This window comes from Pipistrellus kuhlii, unplaced genomic scaffold (genome assembly GCF_014108245.1).
Source record: "Pipistrellus kuhlii isolate mPipKuh1 unplaced genomic scaffold, mPipKuh1.p scaffold_m20_p_10, whole genome shotgun sequence".
In the NCBI taxonomy this organism is placed as follows: Eukaryota; Metazoa; Chordata; class Mammalia; order Chiroptera; family Vespertilionidae; genus Pipistrellus; species Pipistrellus kuhlii.
In genome coordinates, this window is record NW_023425405.1 from 7,172,351 (window position 1) to 7,198,347 (window position 25,997).

Consider the following 25,997-nt stretch of genomic DNA (forward strand, 5'->3'; position numbering starts at 1 on the left):
TATCTCAAGCCCATAGAGAGCAAGAAAGTCTGTGTAATTATGTGGGTATATTTACTGGCTATTAAATGCAAAGTATAAAGTCCTTCTTTGGCACTAAAATTCTTGTTTACCACTTTTCAGTGCTGATGGGTTTTACACCGGCACATTTTGAACAACAAAGCTGTGGGGGAATTGTCTCTGGTGAGAAGGTAGAGACATAGACATAATGAATGGTAGCAGATTACCCTTCAAAAACCACCCACCTATTAATGTAAAGACTCATTTGGCAATGCACTGGTGCTTTGTCATTTGCATATGTGCCTGTTTTCCTTTTTAAGTGCAGTGCCAAAATTGCTTCTAATGGGGAGGATTTTTAAAGGAGTGGCAACAAATCAGTGTGTTTGTTCTACAAACATTTACTATGTCAGGCACTGCAGTGTATGCTAAACTAAGAACAAATGGATAATTCCAGTATTAGTGAGAAGAGGCAAGATGATTCAATAAACCCGATGAGAAATTGATTGGCTTATTACAAAGACACTGAAGACAATATTCTCTAGTAGATAATCAAAGGCTTACCTCTGGGTATTGAAAAACATGAGGCGAATATGAGTTATTGATATCCAAACCAGATGCCTCCTTATTCAGATATTAGAGATAATAAACCATGTTGTAAATGATCAGAGAATGATTACTGAACACTCTACAACTCTTTGGCATCAGTTACTTAATATGTACAATGGTACGCTACGGTATTAGCAATACATCATTTCCTCCTCAATTGCCCAAAGAATGAAATATGTGCACATAAAGTGTGGTCAAATAGCTAATGTCTATATCTAGGTTAAATAAGTGTGCCATTCACAAGCAGTGGGCCTTCTCATTCTCCTCCATAGTCATGTAAGTCCGTCTGCTTAAATGGGATTTATTAGCCCAGTGAAGAGTTGAGGTTGACTCCCAGGTGCCAACTGTTAAGACTTGTAAGATTTAATATATCCATACAGCACAAAACCATTTTGACTTATGAATATATGTATAACCTAGTTAATCCTGTATGCATAAAGCTTTTCACATCATGTTCCTCTGAGCCTCTGTGTGGTACCTTGAGAAACCCTATGTGGGGGAGGGGAAAGGCTGCTGACCCAGGTCTGCCTCTTTCTTCCCCAAGAGATGGCTCCATCCCAGGCCACCAGTGGGAGGGAAGATTGCATCACTCGTGGCCACGTGCCTCACTGAGATCCACACCCAGTTCTTTTGTCTGAACTGACCTTGAGGGTGGCTTTCTGGTCTTCAAACTTAGGGGTTCCCGTGATAATGCCATATGTCATTTAAAGTCCCACTCTACATTTTTATAGTATTAAAGTATGCAGACAACACATGTATTGTGAAAATGTTAATAATCATTCTGCTTCTGAACTTAGAATTCAGTATAAAGAAGAGTGAACTCATTTGGTTTTACATGTAAAAATCAAACAGCTATTTGTAGATTCCTCAGCCTAACAGGGAAGAAACATTCCCCCTGACATTACTTAAGGTATTTACATATGTTTCATGTGACTTTGGGCTATTGCTATATTATAGGAAGCTGTTAGCATTTTACTCACATGCAGAAACCAAACACCTGAAAACAAAATTAATTTTAATTTGAAAATATGAAAATAAAAAAATGTACATCGACAAAAATAAAAATTCAAATGAGAATGTGGTTAAAAAAAAAAAATGAGACTTACCCATTGACTACCAAACTGGATCATGTCATTGGGAAAAACAAGACGATGGAGAACATAGGGAAAAGTAAAGAAATGATGAAAAAGTAATTACAATGGGGAAAAATCCAATGAAATGTCAACTTAAACAAATAATCTAAGAAAAAAACAACAACCATTTTCACTCAATCTTGACTCTCAACAAAAACAAATCAAGGGATAAAATAATTTATTTTGAAATGTAGACAAACAAATATACACAAAATTAAAACAATGGGATATGTATTAAAGAGAATAAAGCCTAATTTTCAAGTGTATTTCAACTTGGTCTTTAAAAAAATAGAAATTTTTGTGTAAATAAAATACTTCATATGCTATTTTCTGTGGCTTGCTTTTTGGATGCAAACTTTGTGTATGCTAGATTTGTATAAACAAAGCAGGTAGCTTTCTCATTTGCTTGTGAAAAGTAAGCTTTATGTAAATACACAACACCTAAGTTGTTAAAAGGCATATCTGAAATTCAACGGCTATTTGTAAAATTGTAGGCAGTCTTCACATAAAAAAGAAGGAACTGACAGAAGCAAAGGACAAAGGGCATTCCATATTAAAGTGAGGAAAAGACCAAAAATTTATATTGGAGAACTTGGTTTTTTTAATCTAATCAAGTGGATGGATTTTGGAAACAGCATTGTCCGTTGCCAGGGCACCTGTGCCACCCTTCCACATGTGACACTCAACCCACTCACCTCTTGTCCTCCATCCAGGGCACAGAGTTTGGTGCTTTGCTTTTTGGCATCAACTAACACATTGAACATGGTGCACACAGAAGCGGGAATGCGCAAGTCAGTGGTTTTGTTTGCCTTTTGCATCTTGAGTTCAAATGCAGCTCTTGTTCTATTCATTAAGACATGAATTCAGAGTAAGAAATTCTGACATCTGCCCCACCTGTTTTGTAAGAGTGAAATCAACACTACATGATGCTAATTTAAAACATGCAAACGAGGAGTGTGGCAGTGCTTGGGAGCTGGGATGGGATGGCCTTCCTTTCAGGTGTCTCATTTTATATTAAACGTAGCTTTTTCAGTCACTCAGATAACCTCTCTACCCCCATAAAGCAATTTGCCACATCTAATGTATCACTTTTAATGGAACAACCTCACAGCTTCACTTAACTATCTGAATTAATATCCAAGTAGAAAAATTATTTGCTTCTCTGCATTAAAGCAGAACAAATCCTCCATGTGAAGATTTATTGCCAAGTCAAAAAACAAGTCTGGAAAATGCTAAACATCATAATTAATAACTCACCACAGAATGTGTAATTCTTTTAAATCCCCTAGGTTCTCTTTCAAATACCCAAAGTTGCAGTTAGGTTTTTGAAAGACACTGAATAACAGGCCATTTGGAATTGGCCTTGATTAAGTATCAAAAGAACATCTACTGATCTGAAACATTAGAATCACAGATGATGAACATGATTTTCTTAAAAATCATTAAATTATCTACTCCATGCCCAGCCTTGGAAGGCCATCATTATTCTAATGACTTAATTTGTCTTGCTTTAAAGAATTCAGGATTATTCATTCAATTGCTCCAACCAGCATTTGTTATTCCACTACTGCTCTTGTTCATATTATGAACACAGACAATTAAAAAATAGTGCTTGGCTAATTAGGATGCAATGATGATTTTGTTAAGACCAATTAAATATGAAAGCACATCTGGAAGAATCCAAAGCCACATAATTTATTTCTGGTTAAATATTAAAGAATGAGAATGGATACTTGGAACTCACCTGATAGGGATAGGGAATACCAGAAAACGCAAGCGATGGCACTCATCATAATTAGAATTTGCCATCCCACTTCATGGCGCACACAGTACATAACACATAAAGTACTTAACAGACCTTTTCCATAAGTCTCGGGCTTTAGTGCCTTGGGAATTTAGATTGCCCTGGGAATTTAAAGCATAGTATTCCAACAGAGAACAATAAACACAACAGAAATGATGAATGTGGTATGGGTGTGACTGGTAAGGGCCATGGTTGGGAGTCCTAAAAAAAAAACAACCTTTCAGGCCAAGTTTATGAATCACATGGGTCCCCAGAATTTAGGTCAGAGAACCTAATGTCCACTAAATTTTGGAAGAGTAGTACATATTGAAATCTCTTTTGTGACAATGATATAACAAATATTTGGTGAAAAGTGGTATTTTTTGGTGCTGGCATATTAAGCAGCAACTAGAAAATGCATGTCTACCTTTTCACACAGGCCTCTATCATATCACTGGCCATGAGTTTAAGTCTTTGCTCTAAGTGGTGGGCAAATTCTTGTTCTGGCCAGTGTAGGTCAAGGACAAACATTTGAAGTGCATCAAGTTTCCAAAAAAGGTCTTCAGATGTTGCTGAGCCATTGCTAGAAGAAAAAGGAAAAATGGACATCATGAACCTCCACTGTTAGCTCTGTGGGTCACTAATATATTGTTTTCCTCTTCTTTGTATCAATTTCCCTCATTGAAAAAATGAAGCATAAAATTTCTTATACAAATATGTTCTTTGTTCAATCTTTTAATTTTTCCTTTTCACTTCTCAATGAATAAGGCAAGGCAAAGAGAACAAATTATACACAATACACCATAGTAAGGTTTCATAAGAAGGGAAAAAATGGATAAGGATACTTCATTAAGGAAATTAAATTGTGTACATAAGAACAAACATCTTAAATATTCTTTACTAATCTCTAGAAAAAGATCAAATATATAAATATGCCCTTCTAGAAATTCCAAAAAATTGGCTTAAGCAAGAAAATCCATATGATAACAACTACTAGCTTTATTCTTCTACTCATTGGTATGTGTTTCTGTCATCAAGATGGATGGCTCTGCTGAAACTGGTTTGGCTCAATGGAAAGAGCATTGGCTTGGGGACTGAGGGGTCCCAGTGGGGGGTGTGCAGGAGGCAGCTGATCGATGACTCTCTCTCATCGATGTTTCTAACTCTTTATCCCTCACCCTTCCTCTCTGTACAAAATCAATAAATTATATAACTAATTTATTATATATAATTTGTTATATATAAATTATAATATATATAATTTATTGATTTTATAACTAATTTATTATAACTAATTTATTATATATAAATTATAATATATGTAATTTATTGATTTTGTACAGAGAGGAAGGGAGAGAGAGAGTTAGAAACATCGATGAGAGAGAGTCATCGATCAGCTGCCTCCTGCACACATTCCCTGGGGATGTGCCCGCAACCAAGGTCCATGCCCTTGACCGGAATCGAACCCGGGACCCTTCAGTCCCCAAGCTGACGCTCCATCCATTGAGCCAAACTGGTCCCGGCAATAAAATATATTAAAAAAAAAAAAAAAAAAAAAGATGGATGGCTCTGTCTGTCTACAGGCCCTAAACTTTTCAATTACAGGTAAAGGTGAAACAGGTACTGGAAATGAAATAACAGGTCAGGTAGGAAAACAAATCTTATATTTTGAAATGCTTTGTGCCTTTTCTAGCTTATAATTAAACATAACATTATCAGATATGGTTTACCACAGAAAGGACATTCAGTGTGGGCTAAAGTTGGAGCAAAATCATGTATTTCAGGTCATTACCTCTAACTTGGAGCCTATATCTACTATGCATTCATTACTATAGTGCAATTTTATTTTCAGTCCATGTATGAAGATAATTTGTACTAGAGTATATATACTGTTGGGGTGAAGGATAATACTATTACTTTTATGCACATAGGTAGCCTAGAAGGGAAACAGATGTTTTGAAAGTAAAATATTCCTATGTTGAAACATATTGAAACTTGGTGGTAAAAGAGAACAAAAGAGAAAAAAAAAAAAGCTGCTATATGATTCCTTTCTCTTCAGCGTTCCAATAATTATTTAACATATACTAATCTAAAATATATATTTTTTAGTTTGTAAAAGAAAATAAGAAAAGTAAAATAAACTCACTCACCACAAGGGAATAAGGGAAAACTTTTATAAAAGACTAGAGGCCTGGTGCACAAAATTTGTGCACAGTGGGGAGAGGGGGATCCCGCAGCCTGGACTGCACCCTCTTACAATACGGGGACCACTGGCTCCTAATTGCTTGCCTGCCTGCCTGCCTGATTGGCCCAAACCGCCTCTGTCTGCCTGATCCTCCCTAGCTTCCTCTGTCTGCTGATCGCCCCTAAGCACTCTGCCTGCCTCCCTGATTGCCCCTAACCACTCACTGGGAGGGTGGCTGGCTGGGATGAGGGAATGTGGTCAATCTGGTGGTTCCACCATTTTGGTTGCTGGACTTTTATTATATAGGATAACATTATTTTAGATAACTATATCTTAATTAGCTAGCTTTAAAAAAGTTACCTCTACTCTGCTCCCCTACTTTGTCTCTCCCCACCCCCACCCCAAGCCTTGGCATCTTCCCTCCATCACCAATTCCTCATGATCTCCTTGGCTAGCCAGGCTTTCTTCAGAGTTAAATTCTGCAGGGACCAATTATAGCAAAGCACTGAGATGACCCATCACACTTTATTCACTATCTCCTAACTTTAGGTGCCCCAAAAGTATCATTAAACGAACAAAAGAACCAGAATAACATCATGCTGTTATTGCTGTGAAAAATATTTGAAAAAATACTATATTTACTTATCCTTTTTGCCATTGATATGAGAAAAAAATGACCAAAACCCCTATATTCATAATGTAATATTTGATAGATTAGAGGACCTATGTTTTAAGTGTAATTCATTATAATTGGCTAAGAAGCAAATTGACGTATAATTTTTTACTTAGCAGAAAGATTAGTAGTTATGTGAAACACAATGCATTCTTTAACATCATAACAAAACAGCAACAGCAAAAATCATAATCAAAACAAAATCCCAAAGAGAAAGGTAGAATTCCATTAAAATAGACTTCCTCATTATATGTAACAATTAAATCTTTATAGAGAATATGGATATATATTTCTTCTGTTCTTTAAGGCTTAGATGTGCTTAATTGGAAATGTAATTAAGAAAACTGTTTTCTATAATTACCGTATTTTTCGGACCATAAGACGCACTTTTTCCCCCCCCCAGAAGTGGGGGGAAAAAGTCCCTGCGTCTTATGGTCCAAATATAGCCTACACATATACTTTAAAAAAAAAGTTTTTTTACTTGCCCGGCTCTGTGTGGTCTCTGTGTGCTTGCCCGGCTCTAAAATGGTTCTAAATGCTGCTGTTTACTTTACAGGGTTGATTACATGTGTTTATGACTGTGATGTTGGGTTTTAATGCACATAAAATATTTTAGGACACTATTTGTTTCAGAATCTTTTTTTCTTCATTTCCCTTCTCTAAAAACTGGTGCGTCTTATGGTCCGGAGCGTCTTATGGTCCGAAAAATACAGTAAATAGATGAAAAATATATAAATAGGTTTGCTCTCAAGATAGTGTACTTAACCTGCCATTTCATCAGAACTTTTTCATTCTAAAACTATTTCTAATGAGTGGCTTATTCTTAAAAGTATTATTAACAGACTAAATAATTCACATATGAATAATAGATACAGACAGGAAACTTACCTTACTAGCATTCAGTTTCAGAGCTAAAACACCCAGAAAGAGGATTTTCATTCAGGGGGAGATGTGGGGAAGCACCTAGTAAGGTGATTTACACATGAGTAGACAGGGATCTATCTCTCAAACCCATGGTTCTTTGATATTACTCATCTCCCCTTAATCAGTAATTATAGTCTTAATTCCTTATACATGTGAAATTGATTTTTTTTTTCTATTTACTGCTTTCTAGCAAAAATTCAAAAAACCAATTGCAATGACATGTTCATCGTAGCACTATTTATAATATCCAAGATTGGCAGCAGCCAAGTGCCCATCAACAGATGAATGGGTAAAAAAGCCATGCTACATTTACACGATGACCTTAAAAAAGAAGGAAATCTTATCCTTTGTGACACCTGGATGGACTTGGGTAGCATTATGCTAAGTGAAACAAGCCAGTCAGAGAAAGACAAGTTCCAGATGATTTTACTCATATGTTAAATCTAATGAACCAAATTAACTAACAAGCAAAATAGAGACAGACTCATAGACGGAGAGCAGACTGACAGCTGTTGGTGGTGAGGATTGAGAGGCTGTATGTGTGGGGGTAGAGGGATTGAGAAAAAAAAGAGAAAAAACTCAGACTACAGTGTGGTAATTTCCAAGGGACACAGGGATAGGGGAGGTGGTGGAGGGTATGGGGTGATAAATGGTAATGGATGGAGACTTGTCTTGTGGGGGTGGTAAACATACAGATGATGTGTTGTGGAATTGTGCACCTGAAATCTGTGTTAACAAGTGTCGCCCCAATAAATTCAATACAAAGGGAAAAAACCCGAATATTTCCTGCCACTTAAAAAAGAAGGAAAAGAAAACAAAGACATGTGTGGAAAAACTGTTAAAATACAAATAACTTCTGTAATTCATTAATAGTAATTTAGTTGTAAGATTCATTTCTTCATTTTGATAGCTGTTCTATGATTATCTAAGACATATAAGAGAAGCTGGGTGAAGGGTATTTGGGAACTCAATGGAATTCAATGGAACTCAATGGAATTCAACTCTTCTGTCAGTCTAAAAACAATGAAGTTTATAAGAATATGATGAGCACATCCTGGAATTCCTAGCACAGAGGAATGGAACACCAGATGAAATCAACGTACACTCACTGGATATTGGGAAAAGTTCCCATAAGTTCAGAGGACAGACAGACAGGATCTCACATCCGGAGATCCTGAAGGAAAAGTGATTCAAGATAAATCACTTTTATTAGAAAGTGGACTCTAATAAAAACAACCATGTGAGATAAATAAATAAATTACTTTCTAGGCAAAGTTAGAAAAACTTAATTGCAATGACATCACAGCATTGTGAGTAATTCTGAGACTTTGACAAAGAGCCTAACGTTGATCATCCTGGCAGGTAAAGATAATGGTCATTAACTTAAAACATTTTTTATTTGCCCAGAACGATGAAAGCACAAGCACTTAATTTACAAAGCCACAGTTTGTCATGATTCCTGTCTTCAATCGCAGGTCACTTTAAAAAGGAGCTCCCAAGAATGAGATGCAGGGTTTCCACATATCTCAAAGTTAATAAAATAGTGATGACAAAAACAACAACAGCAATAATACTCTTAAATTTCATAAGGTAAAGTCCACAATAACATTCTTGGTTAAAATTAAGATTTTTATATAGATTATAAATAAGAATGCAAAAAAATTAAGTTATTAAACAGTATAGAGAAGTACAAAATTTCACAAACTTATGAAGGTCCATTATACTTCCTGGATAACTCCTGAGCACACATCAACACCCTATAATGGTCCAAAGTATTTGCCTATAAGAGTAAGATTCACATGTAACCTAATATCCTAATAAATAATATGAGTACAGTGATGATATTTAACTTGCAAAATATTGTCAAACCAGTTTGCAAGGTTGTTCTCTTTCTTGGTCTTTTCTTGATTGGATGCAGACTAGACAGGGATTACATCTGACAGGTGATGGTACTGTAGGTAGAAAGGATGCTAACCAAGCTCTTAACCAGTATATTCTCTGGAAGCAGAAGAATGATAAGTGAGGGCTCTGAAGTCAGGCAAACCTGGTTTTTTATATATTTCCATATATTTTACCTATATCACTTCCTTATTGTGGTATATTGGGCACATTTTACTTCTTAACCTCTTTATAACTTAATTCTTTAATTGTAAGGTGGGGACATTTACTTCACAGGATTGTTATAAGGCTTAGATGCAAAAAGTAAGTTGGCACTGTACCCGGAACATAAATTCTCAGTAAATTGTAATATTTTTCTAATTATTTACTTGCTAGCTGACTTCAGATGACATCTTGGGTTAAGTATGCGCCATTACTGGATTCATTTGATAGCTGTGAAGGCCATTCTTTTGATAACTATACTGTTAAGGATAATAATGATGATTGATGATAGTAGTAATAATTATCGTAATAACAATCATAATGTAGAATAGCAGTAGTTACCATTTGTTGAGAAATTAGGATGTGCCAAGTGCTTTTAAAAAAAATCCTCACAAGGATGTCTTGAAACCAGGTGTCATATCCATTTTTGAGTTTAGGGAACTGAAGCTAATCATGACTTAAGAATTAATCAACTAGGGTCTAAATCCAGGGCTCATCGATTTGAAAGTCTGTGTCCTTTTCACTTTTATGACTCTCAGTTACTGAATCTACAGTAGGTAGGCTGGTCACAACATGGAGTTAATAAAAATGGTTTTTAATGATATAAAGATCATTTAACAATAACAAGGCGCATCAACTGATTTATGAAAGGACAAAAGAAGACCTTGCTAGTGTTGGGAAATAAAGGACAACCCCTTCTCTGCAATTAGCAAAACTGTTCCTTTAAAGGTGAGACTAAGATAAAAACAGAAAATGATTATATTCTCAAAACTATTCTTACAATGGTTTTCTACACACACAAGAGAAGTCATATGGGCAGTAACAACACTGGAGCCAGCGAAGGATGCAGACATACTGTTTGCCACACTAATGGCCTCAAATTGGAGAACTCAAATTATATCACTTAGGCCAGAATCTACAACCTGAGTCACAAAATGACCTTGCCCACAGATTACATATAAACTACATGAAACTAGTATTTAAAAAAAATTTATATAATTTATCACCCATGTGCTAAGCTTAGATTAATAGCTTTAAAAAAAATGAAACCAAAACCAAAACATAGTATTCCTCAACCAAAAATGATAAATGCCATGCAATCTAAACACAACTGCACAGAACACAGCCCAGGCCATGCACTAGCTAACACAGCACCAGGAAATAAGTGAGGAATACACACGTGGACTCATATAAAGGAGCCATCCACGAAGGAGTAGAAAAGCTAGGAATCTCTGGAAGATTAAGAGGCAGACTTGGAACTTTTGGAAGAGCTACATTGGGAAGACTGTTGGCGATATTCCTGTAAAGAAACAAACAATGGGGGAAGGGACCACCATAAGCAATAACTACAGATGGCCATGTGGAAAGTCATAAGGTCAGAACAGAAGAGGCAGGTGCTGTACGGGCTCTAGGCAAGATACCTACTTGACAGGCTGCCATGTCTCTTGCTCAAACCCTCTGTGAATTGACTGGGCGATGGAGGACTCCATGAGATCGACGTAGCGAATAACCAAGGGCACAAAGATTTCTTGCAAGTGTTTGTGAAATTTTCCATTACATAAAAGTGCTGAAATAGTCAAGCAGAAACAGTGTTTATCAGAGAGAGAACATCAGGCATTTAGAAAATAGAGGGGGGGGGGGCTTTTCCTGAAAGAGTCGGACACTGAAGAATAAAGTATAGATGATAATGGGTCTTGCTCCTCCTATTGGGTATCATCTCTTGAAAACTGATTAAGAAGTATAATTGACCTTCTATATATGGATCTCAAAAGCACAAATGGATTATATTTCTATGAAATGCTCCTGGAAGTGGCATGTTTTTACTTTCAAAGAGGTTTAACACATGAGGCATATGACCACTTGTTGGTGAATCTCTGTGCAAGGGAGCTGCTGGGCCCCCTAAAGGTCTGGACACATGTAAATACAGCAATTATACAGTTACCATCTTGGTACTATGTTGTGTATTACTGAAACCTCTTCAACTCGAAGAGCTAAGCCTGACTGCTTCTAAGAGAAATACTTGTTAAATTCACTAAGAGGGTGACTGTGGCCTTGGGAATGTCTCTTCTGATTCATGAACTTATTAGTTATTTGTGGACTTTCTCTTTAGTCATCTTATTTTCCCTTTGGGTCTTAAAAACAGTCAGCACATCACAGCACATGCACTTTTCATTTGCCCATTTGTCTTTAATGAATTGGGCCTAAAACATTCTTCCTAAAGCAGCTGTAGAAGCCTTAAGAGTTTATGCAAGGTGTACCCACCTCCATCAGAAGATGGATGCTTTCTATGCAACATACTTTCATTAGGACATACGTCAGTGCTACAGACTGAATGTTTCTGTAACACCCACATGGGATGGTATTAGGAGATGGGAGTCTTTGGAGGATGATTAGGTCATGAAGACAGAACCCAAAAAATGGGGTTAGTGTCTTCATAAAGGAGATGCTGGGAAGACCCCTTGACCCTTTCATGATGTGAGCACACAGCATGAAGATGGTTGTCTATGAAGCAGGCTCTTATCAGACACCAAATTTACCTGTACCGTGATCTTGGATTTCCTAGATTCCAGAACTCGGAGAAACCAATTTTTCTTGTTATAAGCCACCCAGACTATGGTAGCCTGTTATAACAGCCCAAACAGACTAAGACAGTCAGTATGTGCCTACAGTACACCATGAGAAAATAGAGAATCTGTAGGAAAATACTAACCAATACTAAGTAATATTTAATAAAGAATTTATAATGTTTCCAATGATGGTACACGTTTTTTTCATGTGAACATATCCTAAATCCTGTTGTGATTTTTAAAAAATAGTCCTCAGAGGGAGAACATGTTTATTTAAAAAATGTTCTCTGTGTTTAGGAAAGGTATTTTTTAAGTGGTGGTATTTTAATTGCAACTAAATGACAAAGGAATCATCCATGGAAAATTTGAAGGGAAGGTTTCCAAGTAAAGAGTGTAGCTAGCACAAGAGTTTTAGGGAGGGCTAGCAGGTGCTCTGCAAAGAAGTGTGATAGGCCGAAACCGGTTTGGCTCAATGGATAGAGCGTCAGCTTGGGGACTGAAAGGTCCCAGGTTTGATTCCAGTCAAGGGCATGTACCTTGGTTGCGGGCATATCCCCAGTAGGGGGTGTGCAAGAGGCAGCTGATCGATGACTCTCTCTCATCTATGTTTCTAACTCTCTCTCTCCCTTCCTCTCTGTACAAAATCAATAAAATATATTTTAAAAAAAAAGTGTGATAGGAGAAGAGTCCAAGGTGATGTCTATATTATGGGGCCAGGTGAGAAGTTAGAGTTATGGGGCATGGTGAGAAGTATTGGGTGCAATGGGAAGCATTATTGTTTTTATTAGTACTAAGTAGAGGAGCGACATGATATAATCTCTCTGGCTCCTGAGTGAAAAATGGAGTACTAAGTAGGTGGCCAAGAGCAGAAGCAGAGGTGGTGGTTGGTGCTCAGTTCTTTACCGCACTAGATCAGGGAAAAGATGATGAGGGTGATGGTGGTGTTGATTGTGGTGCCTTGGATTAGAGTGAGGAGGTAGAAGATGAGGAAAAGTCCCTCAGCAATTTCATTCACAGGTTTGAATAGCTGTGTATGCTTATAGTTACTGAATCTAATTACTAGCAACTCTAATAGTGTTGTCTTATTTTGACAATATCTCATATAATCTCTTTCAGGGCAACAATACCCTGAAAACCAGTTTGTTTGTTTTTCTAATTTGGGCAAAAATATGACACTATGGTGGAATGAATATGAAAATTCCTATTATATATTATTTTAATTAAGTGATTCTGAAATTCATCAGTCTGGAAAACTATAGAAATACAAAAGTGGAGTAGGAAGTAATTATAAATACTGAAGAATTTTCTCCTCTCTCTAGCTGATATGTGTATTTTTAAAAATAAGTCTTTATTAGTTTTAGAAAAAGAGGGAGAGAGAGATAGAAACAGTGATGAGAAACATTGATCAGCTGCCTCCTGCATGCTCCCCATTGGATATTGAGCCTACAACCCAGGCATGTGCCCTGACTAGGAATCATACCAGTGACCTCTTGGTCCACGGGCCAACTTTCAACCATTGAGCAATACCATTGGTTGGTGATATGGTTTAGTATTTTTTGTGGCTAGTCTTTTCTGGCTTGTCTATATGCTAAAATATTTCCTATTAAAGTGGGAATAATAATTATATTTAAAGATAAATGTCTTATCTTTATGATACTTTCATTAGCACTAAAAGAGGCTTTACTTATTCCTGGAGATCCAATCTTGGAGTTACGAGTCATGTAATTTAGTTCCTTTTACCAAAAGTCATGAGAATAGGATGCTGAATACTAAGGATGAAAAGATTCTCACTCAGACCATCTAAACAACTATGGTGAGCAAATTAAAAAATACACCCAAATCTGAATTTATTAGATCTCTACCTACCAACTCTCCTCTTCTTCCTCTTAGTCACCACTAGCATTTTTAGTGTCTAACATGGTGCTAAGTGTTTGATATGCATTCTCTCATTTAATAACCAAAAAAAGTATGAGATAAACACTATAATTTTTTTCAATCTTATTAATAAGGAAACCGAGGTGCAAGGAGTTTATGACTCTTGTCCAAGTAGTTATTTGACAGTAGAATAAGAATTATACCAGAGCCCCCTCTTAGCTTCCACAGAACTATAATACCATCATCTCAATTTGTTACTGTAAGTCATTATCTGTCTATCGATCCATTCACAAATCTGTCCAACCTACCATCAGCATTTTTTAAGACCTAGAATGTAGAACAGTAGGTGGTTTTAGGTTAAAAAATCTTGCACATGACCAGACCAATAAATTACACCATATCTTAGATGAATTATATGTTTTCAGAGTTAGAATTTTGAAAAACCGTTAGAATATGAAAAGGATAGGAGGTTGAGCAAAATTGTTATATTTAATGAATTGAAAAATAAATTAATGCTGTGAAAATAATATTCAGTGTGCTTATAATACACAATAAAATCAGTACAATTTTACATTGCTATATAGCTAGACTGAATGCCTAAGCCTTAACTTATATGGCCTATTAATAAAAAATATAGAACTTTTTGGCTGTACATCTTGATAAGCACTGTCATTATTTTTTTACTACTCCAAGACCACAACATATGCTTATGTAATAAATAATTACATCTTCAAATAACTTCAAATGTTACATTATTATACATTTAGACATTAGCTATTAAGTCATATTTAGGTTGTTAAAATGAAAAAGCACATAAGGAAAATCATAATTAGTTATTACATGTTATAAAGAGTCTAAGATTAAGTAGCAGTTGACTCAGATGTATTTCTAGCAATGTCTCTTTTATTAAAACTTGATAAACAGAGTTTATTATGTTGTTAAGCCTGCTTCTCTTCTTGTATTCCCATCAACAGAGTAGATATGATCCACCTGACCACTACACCAGCAACTAAGCTGTTTCACAGGCCTTTATTTCCCCCCTACACCTAACTAATAACCAAGATCTGTGTATTTTATATCTGGATGTCTTTTTAACCCTTCCCCTGTCTCTCTTTATCACTACTGCTATTGTACTAGTCCTGGCATTCTCATCCTTTGCCCTGATTATTGCAATAGTCTCTTCTAACTATATTAGGCTCCTCATTTTCCCTCTGTCAATTCATCTTCTTAAAATATAAAACTAATAATGTCCCTCCTAAAGATATAAGGCATTAATGGACCATCATGACCAACTCCAAAAGCCTTAGCATGTTTTGAAAACCATCCTTGAGCTATCATAAAATGACCTGACTCAGTTCTATTTCCTGACCCATTTCCTGAAGTACAACCATAATGATTTTCATAGTTCAGTTAAAGTACACAATTTATCTTCCAAACCTTTCTTGAAATGCTGTCCCTTTGCCCAATTATTCCTTTTCCTCTTTACTCTCTTTTTAGACTTCCACCATGCTCCTTGTTATACATTTGCATTGCTTACATATACCTTTCTCCCTACACAGGTGCAAGGTCCTTGAGGCAGGGACCAGGTCTGCATTCTTAGTAGTCAGCAAAGTCCTTCACTCAGAGCAAGTTTTCAAATGCTTGTTGAATGGATGACTATTTAGATATTAATACAATAATAAGATTACCACATAATCTACTAAGGCTTGTGTATCTCTTCATATTTTGTATAAAATATATGGCATTAAATAATAATGTTATGAGAAATCCTATATTTGATTTATATGTCTAAGATCATACTGCTAAAAACTCTACTGGATATGAATGTTGGCCACTTTGTCTCTTAAAATCTATCTATCTATCTATCTATCTATCTATCTATCTATCTTTCATCTTGATTTCAGAGAGGAAAGGAGAGGGAGAGAGAGATAGAAACATCAATGATGAAGATCATTGATCAGCTGCCTCCTGCACAACCTACACACGAGATTGAGACTGCAATGCAGGCATGTGCCCTGACCGGGAATCAAACCGTGACCTCCTGGTTTATAGGTCAACGCTCATCCACTGAGCCATGCCGGCTGGCCTATGCCTTTTATTTTAATAAAGGGAGAATTTTCTCTGTTCAGTCATGATACTTGATAGCAAATTATTACATCCTACAAAATTAGGAAAAAGTGAAGATTTCCTGTATTTCCTAAGACCTGTCACAAATGCTGACTCTGGCCAAAAGTCTGCTCATGTTTCAGCATAATGTTCCTTTTTATATTTAAAAAGTCAATTTATAAACCCATATTCCAAAGTTTTAGAAAACTGATAATTGGCAGTATTATTTAATTGGTAACTAGATTCGGGAAATGGGAGAAAGAAGGGAGGCAGAGGTGGAGACAGTGAGAGGGAGGAGGAGAGAGAGGAAGAGGAGAAATAAAAAGAAAATACACAGTGAGGGGGGAAGAAAAGATAAAATCCAGTTTCAAATGGCAAGCCCACAGAAATACATGCCACAGTGCACTTCTGTATGTAAATGTATGCTCCTTTTCTCAGTTGCCCATATGCCAGTTTGTAATCCACTCCTACCAGACACTGTCAAAAGCCCTCTTGCTATGTAGCCCCAGGCATCAGAATGAGGCTTCTACCCTTTCCATATGGTTCAATAAAGAAAGGCTATAATTTGGAGCTGCCACCTGCCAAATCAAGCTTTTACAAGACACCTATTGCAACCGCTCATTGGAAGAGGTACATTCTCAATACGACCTCATCCAAGGTTGCTTATGATATTGTGCTTGATGTGAAGTAGAAAGGACTGCTCAGAAGGAATCTCAAATAGTGCGTGCAAGAACAGATGTGGAGGATCAGCATGTACTTTATTGATGAAAATAATCTCCCCTCTCCCCCCAAAAGATTCCATGTTTCAAAATATTATCTGGTCAGAAAATATTGAAGCATCAATGACATCAAGCCCAAATGCACAATTAGAGATGACAAAAAAAAAAGCAAAAAGACTTAACTACAAGGTAAAGTAGAGATGCAGATGAGCCCAATTATTTTAAATATCCCAATAATTAATAAATGAGTGTTAATTATTTATATACCAAAAAGTCTTACATTTACAAAAAACACTTGACAGGCTTTTAATAGTGAGATTCCAGCAGAGAATTTGAACCAAGATTCAATTATGAACAATTACTGGAATAATAATCACTTGGTAAATGAAGGATAAGGAGATAAAAAAGTTTATGTACTGCTTTTAGGGTAAAAATACAATGTTGACTCCTGGACCCATATTAGCATTTTACATTGTGCCAACCCCTTCCAATGAACATCAATGGATTAATAGGAAGAATGAATTAGTTCTAATTAGGCATTTTGGAAGGAAACGAGTCATCTGTGATCAAACAAACTCCACCAACCACAGTAGAACAACAGCCATTGCCACAAAATAATTATTCAAGGGACTATAAATTATATCAACTGTGAACAATGCAAGTACAATGGGCTAAGATACAAACTTAATAGGTCACTCGCCCTGTTGACAAATCCATATAATGAGGATCCCAATCACAGGAAATATGTATACAGGCTTCAGGAAATGTTAGGAGGATCACAGCCTAGAACAGCATTATGTAAAACACACACACACACACACCCTGAGGTCTAAGAACAGCATTCAGCTGAGAATCCAGCGCATTAAGTACACATTCAATAAATGTCTGTTTATTGAGTGAATGCCCATAAAAATCCATCCCCTAAAAGAAACTCTGAGAGATCCCACCGAAGTTGAAGTAGAATAAGAAATTCATTGGATGTTATTTTCCCTTTAGTTTAAAATTTGGTAATTATTTTATATAGTTTGATAATATTAATTTATATAATTACTGGGATATTAATCTCCTAAAGCTGCACCAAACTCTCCTTTTCCCCTTGAGGTTTTTAATAAAAAATATCCATCCATCCATTGAAAATACCAGAGAATAAGACCCCTGGTGTTATAATGCTCATTATGTTTGGGCCAAAATGCCAGTGTGGGTCCCCCTGTGCTCACGGGGCCTTTAGTAGTTACAGATGCTCCCAGGAATCTGCAGTGAAAGACACACAGGCATTCAGAGCAGATTATTTTCTTTAAGGCACTAATTTCCTAAAAAAAAATACAAAGCACATTAAAACTTCAAAAGGTCTACATGTAGTAAAGGAATAGGGTGGGTGATACTATGGAATTTACTTGAAAAAAAAAATCTAGTGGCTCCTTGCTTTTATATTTTTTTTTAGTATACTGGCTGGTAAATCAAATGCAAACAAACAATTTCAAATTCAATCAACTCTGGGGACCGGAGCTAAACACACGTTCACATTTCATAGTCATTTCATCATTTGTAAAAGGGCTTCCAATAGAACTAAGCTGGCCTGCAGCCCCGCCTGAACACAGGCCTTACATCCTCTCTGCTTTGTTTCTAATATGTGTACAGATAGCTCTCTACAAACAGCAATTCACGAATTTCAGATGCACAGCTCTTTTAAGCACTTGAGGTAGAAGAACATGCAAGTGTCAGCACTTTATGTTTCAAAGCTTGAAGGTTAACCTAATACACAATGTGGTGACCTAGCAGTTCTTCATTTGAAAGAAATTGGAGGAATCATATCTGATACAGCCGAAGTGTGAGAGCAACCAGCGGGACTTCCACCTCTTCATTTCTTAATGACTTTTTTGATAATGAGAGGGTGACTTTGCCAGTCACTCTGGGCTCTATTATGGCTAATTTGACGCCACTTCACTCTCTTTGCTAATTATTAACACTAGCCTTTTTATCCTCATGAGACGCTCCGATTTTTCTTCTCCCCCCCCCTCCCCGATTTTTATGAGCTCATCTTTAGGAAGGTGAGCATCTCAGAGAACAGGTTCCCACTTAGAGTAGAACTCGGACATTTATTATTCCTCAAGGCAGAGATGCTGTGACATTGATTGTATAAGCACGGGTGTTCTTCAGGATGGCTTTAACGTGCTAGCGATGTGAAAGGGCTGTTAATTAAAGAAGAAGAACCGCGGTATTTTTTCACTTGGGAATTAGTTCCCAGTAGAATGGTCATTTGCCACTTGCTAGCATATCCACAGATTAAAAGGTGACTAGCTCCGAGGGTTTGCCTTTCCGTAGTGTGGAAAGATGGGATTTGTGCCATTTGCAGATGGCTTTCCTTGGTCAGAAGCGGTCACTTGCCATTCCTCTATGAACAGGACAATGGTGCGCAATAGCATGCCAGGGTAGAATTTATAATGAGCTTTACAGTCATTCAGTATCATTCAAATACCATGTTAATTGGTTTTTATAAAAACATTTATTTTCCCTCCATTCTAATACATCTCGTTTTCAACACTGTTTCTTTAGATGCCATTTAAAGGGACAGCTCATCCAACTACCTCCTTAGTTGGCGGGGAGGGGATAAGGGTGGGAGGAGGCAGGGGAAGAGACGAATGGGATTGTAGCTTGTTTAGGACAGAAGTGAGAGCTTGAGTGTGTTTTCATCATCAGTCCTGCCCTGGGAAACAGTGGGTGAGTATGTGAGGGGCGGGAGCATGGGGACAGTTGCTAAAATGATGGTGCAGCTGGTATTTATCCCTTAGGAAAACCACATTTCATCTCCAAGGGTTCTTAAGACTTAAACTTACCTAATCATGCCCGACTATGAGAAAAGACACGTGCCCCAGACAGGGTTTTCCCCTTAAAATAGGAACTGAATTTTATTGCATCCCTTTCCCCAATAATTAGTTCAATTTCTGGGATTCTCACCATGGACACTTTATGATATACATGCTAAGACAGCTTTATAGACCAAGACAGAACTGGAGGCCAAGTGATCAACTCGAACTCCCCTCTGTGCCTGACTCCCTGTGAGCCAGCCCCTGACCAGGCATTGTCTGCTCAGGGCTTCATCTCTCCAGCTGGAAAATAAAGGTCTAAGGACCCTTCCATGCACCTGCAGAAAAACACCTATTTTGAAATATCAAAGCATAAATATTTTAACAAAAGTAAGGGGGCAAACAACCAGTGGACTATTTAAATTAGTCCTTAAAAACCCAAAACAGAGCCAGCTATGAAGATTTCAAAGGACAAGTAAAGTACACATTCTAACCAACACTTTCTTTAGTTGGAGACATGTTAGTAATTTTTATTTTGGAAAAGCAAACAGGGGTGACATTCTTAATAATAAATCTCAATCATTAAAAAAAAATCTCTATGTAATTAGTGGTATACCATGTGTGAGATAACAAGAAGCACTGTCGTTCAGCAAATTACCTCTGGTTCCAACACTGGACATTTCAGACCATCTGTTCTTGTTGCCCTGAGCTGGTTGAAGTTGTAATTAATTAGAATATGGACTGTAACTATAATGGGGTCAATCTGATAAAAAGTCACACAATGGCAATAATGTAAGAATCTTCTTATCAATGGGGGCTAAAAGGATAGAAGCTTTATATTTTCCCATTGGCTTTCAAAAGGACAATTTGGGGGCAGTATAAGTTGACATTTAGCATTTAAACTCAGTTCACTAAATCACTATGTAAATATTTCAGGAATTTAATAAAACAAACAATTATTAACAATATTCATTATTATCAAAGGTTATATTAATAGCCAATCATTATGCTTTACTAATATCTGAGCTATTACTCAGTGGTTTTGGCTTTGGATCGTTTCTTGTGAGTTTGGGAAGAAAGTCGCTGTATTCTCCTTCAATTCCCCAGTCCACACGGCACTCCCAACGCCAAAAGGAAATTAGGACACTGGGGAACCTTTCTACTTACCTCACTGCACAAAGGTGCTGTTTTCCTCTGAAATAATTGATGTTTTCTAAAAATCTGTTAATCATCACAAAGTCAAAGCCAAGATCTAGACTTAACGGCCCTTCCACAAATAGATAACATTCAAAAGAGATCAGTAATAAGTACTTTTGTGTTTTGTTTGAGCAATGTATACCAAAATATCGTAACATAGAACAATATTTTATGCATTTTATAGCAGCAATAGTGTAGAAATGGTTTAAAACAGGAGAGAAACATAAAACTATTTTGAATTAAATATTTGCAAGTCTGGCTAAAAATGCAATGGTATTTTAACCATTAGCATTCTTCTATTCTCATTTTAGTGGTTTTTAAAAAATATATATAACTCATAAATTTATACTTGCAATGTGAGAGCTCTTTTTAAAAATAAATATTAAAAGATGTTAATTTATTGAGTTGCAGTAGAGATTCCCCAAGAAAGCTTCTAAGAAATCTTCATGTCTTGTTTATTATATAAATTCTAAGATGTTGAATAAGTTAAATGATTTATCATGTTTACTAACAGTTTGATTATCAACATTAGTGAATAAACTCCATACTAAATCTAAATATGATCATTTCTTAAGTTTTTATGCAAATGGAGAAAGCAATGTTAGAAGTAATCCTACATTAACTTATTTTTAGTTAGGGACTTAATGCATGATACCTGCATTCCTGCATTTTTTTTTTTTTTTTTTGGAGGGGGTAGCAGGTTTATTGTTCTATACTTGTCTTAAAATAATATTAACTCTGACAAGATTTCTTACCAAAAAAAAAAAAAAGAATGATCATAAGAGACTGGCAATAAAAAAGGACATTCCAAGTACGCCAGCTAGCAGGCGAGAAAGAATTTGGAACTTAAAAACTGCAATGAGAAGCCATGGGTTGTGTTGTTCAGTGGTTACAGTGTCAGCCCATGCACCATGACTTTAATTCCTGGTCAAGAGCATGTAGCTGGGTTGCAGTTTTAATCCTCATTCTGGTTGGGGTGCATGCTGGAGGCAACCAATCCCTATCAACGTATCTCTCTCACGTTGATGTCTTTCTCTTTCTTCTTTTCCCTTAGCCCCTTCCTCTCTCTAAAAAGCAATGGAAAAATATCCTCAGATGAGGATTAACAAACAAAACAAAAACAGACGTGGATGAGAATAATTTGCAAAATGAATAAATCAGAGTTTGGAGAAAGCAGAGTTCAGTCTAGAATGGGAAGAATGTTATAGAGTAGGTAATTAATGATCTCATGATTACTACAAGCGTTGGAGCAAGCCTCTCAATAGGTACCAAACTAGGGCTACGGGAAACTTAAAAGAATCCTCCTAATCTATAAAAAACCAGGGACTGTCACGACCAAAACAGCCAGACAACATGGGCGACAAGGCCAGCAGTGGGGTTATTAAGGGACGGCCAAATGACTGAACAGCATGTTGCATGGGGTGACCAGGTTGGCAGGGGGGTTAGTGAGGGACGACCAAATAACTGAATAGCAGACTGCATGGTGTGACCAAGCCATGGGGGAGGGGACAGTTGGGAGCAACCAGGCTGGCAGGGGGGTAGTTGGGGTCAATCAGGATGGCAGAGGAGGCAGTTAGGAGTGATCAGGCCAGCAGGTAGAGGCAGTTAGGGGTGATCAAGCAGACAGGCAGGCAGGTCCCAGATTATGAGAGGGATGTCTGACTACTGGTTTAGGCCTGATTCTGGGGAATGGGCCTAAATTGGCAGTTGGACATTCCCTGAGGGTTCCCAAATTGGAGAGGGTGGAGGCTGGACTGCAGGGCTCCCTCCACCCCCAATGCACAAATTTTGTGCACCTGGTCTCTAGTTATTATATAAAAGGTAAAAAAATCTGTATGTTAACAAATGAACCCTGCCCTGTCTGGGTGACTCAAATGGTTGGAGCACTGTTCTGTACACCAAAAGATTGCAGTCTTGATTCCAAGCCAAGGCACATACCTAGGTTGTGGGTTTGATCGCTGGTTGGGCGTGTATGGAAGGCAACTGATCAGTGTTTCTCTTTCCCCCTTTCTCTCTCTCTATAAATCAATAAAAAAATATTCTTGGGTGAGGATTAAAAAAAAAAAAGTCTCCCTAAAATTTTGATGAAAAACTAGATTTGTTCTGATTACTAGGAGATCATATAACAAAATAATTGAGAGTAATATTGCTTTGGAAAAATTATCTCAATAGAGAACCTTTATGACATATTTTATTTCTAAATACTGAGAGAGCAAGCTATACCATGTCCTATGACCTTTGGAATCCCTTTCAGAACCAGTATCATCACAATTCTAAGGTGTCTTTCAGAGATCTAAGTATTCTCAAGTGCTTTAGAAATGTTAACCTTTGAAGACTTTCTGACTCATAAGGTACAATGAGAAGGGTATCTATGTTATCCGTCCTTGAAAAAGCCAGGAGAGTAGGAATAAGAGGATTTGCAGAGCCGGGGAGTTAGCTGGTCTCCCCAGATCCTGGCCTGATACACTCAGGGAGGAAGAGCAAACATTCATGTTATCCACGTTGACCTGTTGAGCAGCTGCAAGAGCTCTGTAAATGTACTTTCCAACACACAACCTTCTCGCGCCTCTCCCCACGTCATACACTACAGCAAATGGAAGTGCTTACTGTCATTTCTGAGGAAATTATTAAGCAGTTGGAAAAGAGGAAAACTATCCCAGGAATCTTGTGGCTGAGCCTCCAGTGCCGTATCCATATCCACTGTGAACAAAGCCCAAAACTTCTCCGCATGCTCCGCCAGTAAATCCGGCCACCAGGCAAATGCCTGTCAAAGAATAAGGAAATACTGTAAAAACAAATTCCTTGTTAGAAACATACACAAAAACTGTGCCACTTCAATACACATCATTATAAGTGCAGTTGTAGCTGTAGCTGATCTGGCTCAGTGGATAGAGCATCAGCCTGTGGACTGAAGGGTCCTGGTTTAATTCTTATCAAGTGCACGTAGCTCGGTTTTAGATTCATTCCAGCCCAGTGTGGGTGTATGCAGGAGGCAACCAGTCCATGTGTCTTTCTCACCTTGGTATTTCTCTCTCTCTGTCTCTCCTCCTCCTTTCCACTCTCTCTAAAACAAAAAAAAAATCATGCTAAGCGAAATAAACCAGTCAGAGAAAGACAAGTATCACATGATCTCACAATATGTGGAATCTAATGAACAAAATAAACTGATGAATAAAATAGATTCAGAGATATAGAAGCATGGGAAGAGATCAACCAAAAAACCTGTATGCATATATGCATAATTCATGGACACAGACAACAGGGTGGCGAAGGCCTGGGGCGGGGAGAGGGGAGCAGGCTAAAAGAGGTCAATGGGGGGAAAAGGGAACACGTAATACTTTCAGCAATAAAGATTTAAATTTAAAAAAAGGGAACTAAAAGAAAAAAATGGAAAAATGCCCTTGAATGAGGATTAATAAAAACAAAACAAAAAGTGCAGTTGTAGTAGAATGTTGTAGAGCATGAAACCAAATGTTTTAATGTTTACAGAAAAAAAGAAATATTGGAAGTAAATACATCAAAACATTCATAGTAGTTATGTTTAAATTATGACATGTGGAATTTTTTTATTTTATATACTTTTCAAATGTTCTAAATTAAACATGTATTTTTAAAATATAGCAATGATGGCCATTTTGTATTTTGATTTCTATTTTAGATTTCATAATTTATTCATCAATGCCAAATGTGCTTATTATTTGAATATGTGTATCTATAAAATTTCTTCTCACATTTAAAAATAATTGCTTTTTATTTGTAGTACATCTTTTATAGATCTAAGGTCTAACACTAAAATACACTTTCACACAGATTCCTCACCCTCCAATGTGCCTTAGGTCCTCTTAAATAGTCTCTCTGATACCAGGTATTTTTATTTCACAGATCTTAGAATTGCATATGTGACTACATATGTGAATATTTTTAACGTCTACCTCTTAAATTAGACTTTATACTCAACTAGGCATTTTCTAATGCCTTTTAGGTAATGGCAATAACCATTTTAAAAAATCTGTGCTGTTTAGATAATCACAATAATCAATTATTTATTGATTTGTTTTTTAATCTTTACTGTTGAAAGTATTACATATGTTTCCCCCCTCCCCCCATTCCCCTTTTCCCCAATGGCCCCTTTAGCCTTCCCCTGCTCCCTGCCCCAGGCCTTCACCACATTATTGCCCGTGTCCATGGGTTATGCATATATGCATACAAGTTTTTTGGTTGATCCCTTTCCACCCACCCACCCATCCCCACCTTCCCTCTGAGATTCCACAGTCTGCTCTATGCTTCTATGTCTTTGAATCTATTTTGTTCATCAGTTTATTTTGTTCATTATAAAAGTTAACTTGGAAGACAGTGCCGTGGTGGGAAATGGAAAATAATTTTCTCTTAAAAAGTAGCTTCAGGTGACAAGATATTTTCATCAACTTGAAATTTTCATCATATTTTGCATAAGCATCATTTATGATAATGTTACCCCTGATGGTGCAAACTTCCTGATGTAAACCAATCTGTGATGAGTGCTTATTGTTCTAAGGAAGACCAGAGAAAGCTTTAAGCAATCACCATCTTTCCAAATAAAACTCAAGAGCTGCAAGTAGTTGACAACAGAGGGTCAATTCTATATCTATCCCCTCCTTCTTTTTGCCACCACCCTGGGTGGCAGTCATCCAATCCGGGTTGGCAGTGAGAAGAGGGGCTGTCTAATCTCCTCCCTAGAGTCCACCTTCATGAGAGAGGCCGGAGGTTCCACAGCATCAGCCTTCACCCAGGAGGAGAAAAGCCCTCTGAGAAATGCATCGATCCGAAGGACAGGGATCAAAGTCATGATCATCTGGGTGAAAGATGCTAAGTGCCTCATTTGTGTCAAAAAGATGGCAGAGGCAGAAGGCCATGTTTACTTTGATTACGAGGGAAATACAAAACAAAACTTGGCTGTGAACCTTTAGCCATACCTTTTCAATTAAGGTTCTAACAGTAAATAAATATTGTTCAGTGAAAACAACATGTGAGGCAGGCCAGGCTGACCATGCTCAGAAAGCCGTATTTACTGAACGTGCCTGAAAACAGTGGCAGGTAAGAGTGACCCCAGAAATGGAGCAGAGCATTGAGCTTTTGAACTTGGTGATGAGATGGGAGTGACCATGTGACTTTCATTTCCTCATCTGCAAATTGGCAGCAACAATGCTTGCCCTAACCGTCCCCAGAGTTGTTGCTGTGAAAATTCAATGACTATAAAAATCTCTTGCTGAACAAAAGTAAAAAATAAAACAACACACACAAAAAATAAAAGCTTTAAAACGAAACTAACTTTGTAATTACAAAAATGAG

The 25,997-nt window shown here is 37.1% G+C and overlaps 1 protein-coding gene across 22 annotated transcripts in view; it reads right to left on the minus strand.

Moving 5' to 3' along the window:
• Positions 1-25,997, minus strand: part of CADPS2 (calcium dependent secretion activator 2) — a 423,223-nt gene that overhangs the window by 47,718 nt on the left and 349,508 nt on the right. For 7 of the 22 annotated variants that reach the window (XM_045576387.1, XM_036425542.2, XM_036425472.2 and 4 more), the window contains 6 exons: positions 23,277-23,433; positions 10,827-10,968; positions 10,582-10,701; positions 3,947-4,102; positions 2,432-2,579; positions 1,710-1,724 (listed from right to left, as the gene is read on the minus strand). In XM_045576387.1, coding sequence (XP_045432343.1) covers positions 1,710-1,724; positions 2,432-2,579; positions 3,947-4,102; positions 10,582-10,701; positions 10,827-10,968; positions 23,277-23,433 — 738 coding nt within the window. The remainder of the gene's footprint in view (positions 1-1,709; positions 1,725-2,431; positions 2,580-3,946; positions 4,103-10,581; positions 10,702-10,826; positions 10,969-23,276; positions 23,434-25,997) is intronic. The other 15 variants (XM_036425625.2, XM_036425602.2, XM_036425571.2 and 12 more) reach the window with 3 other exon arrangements.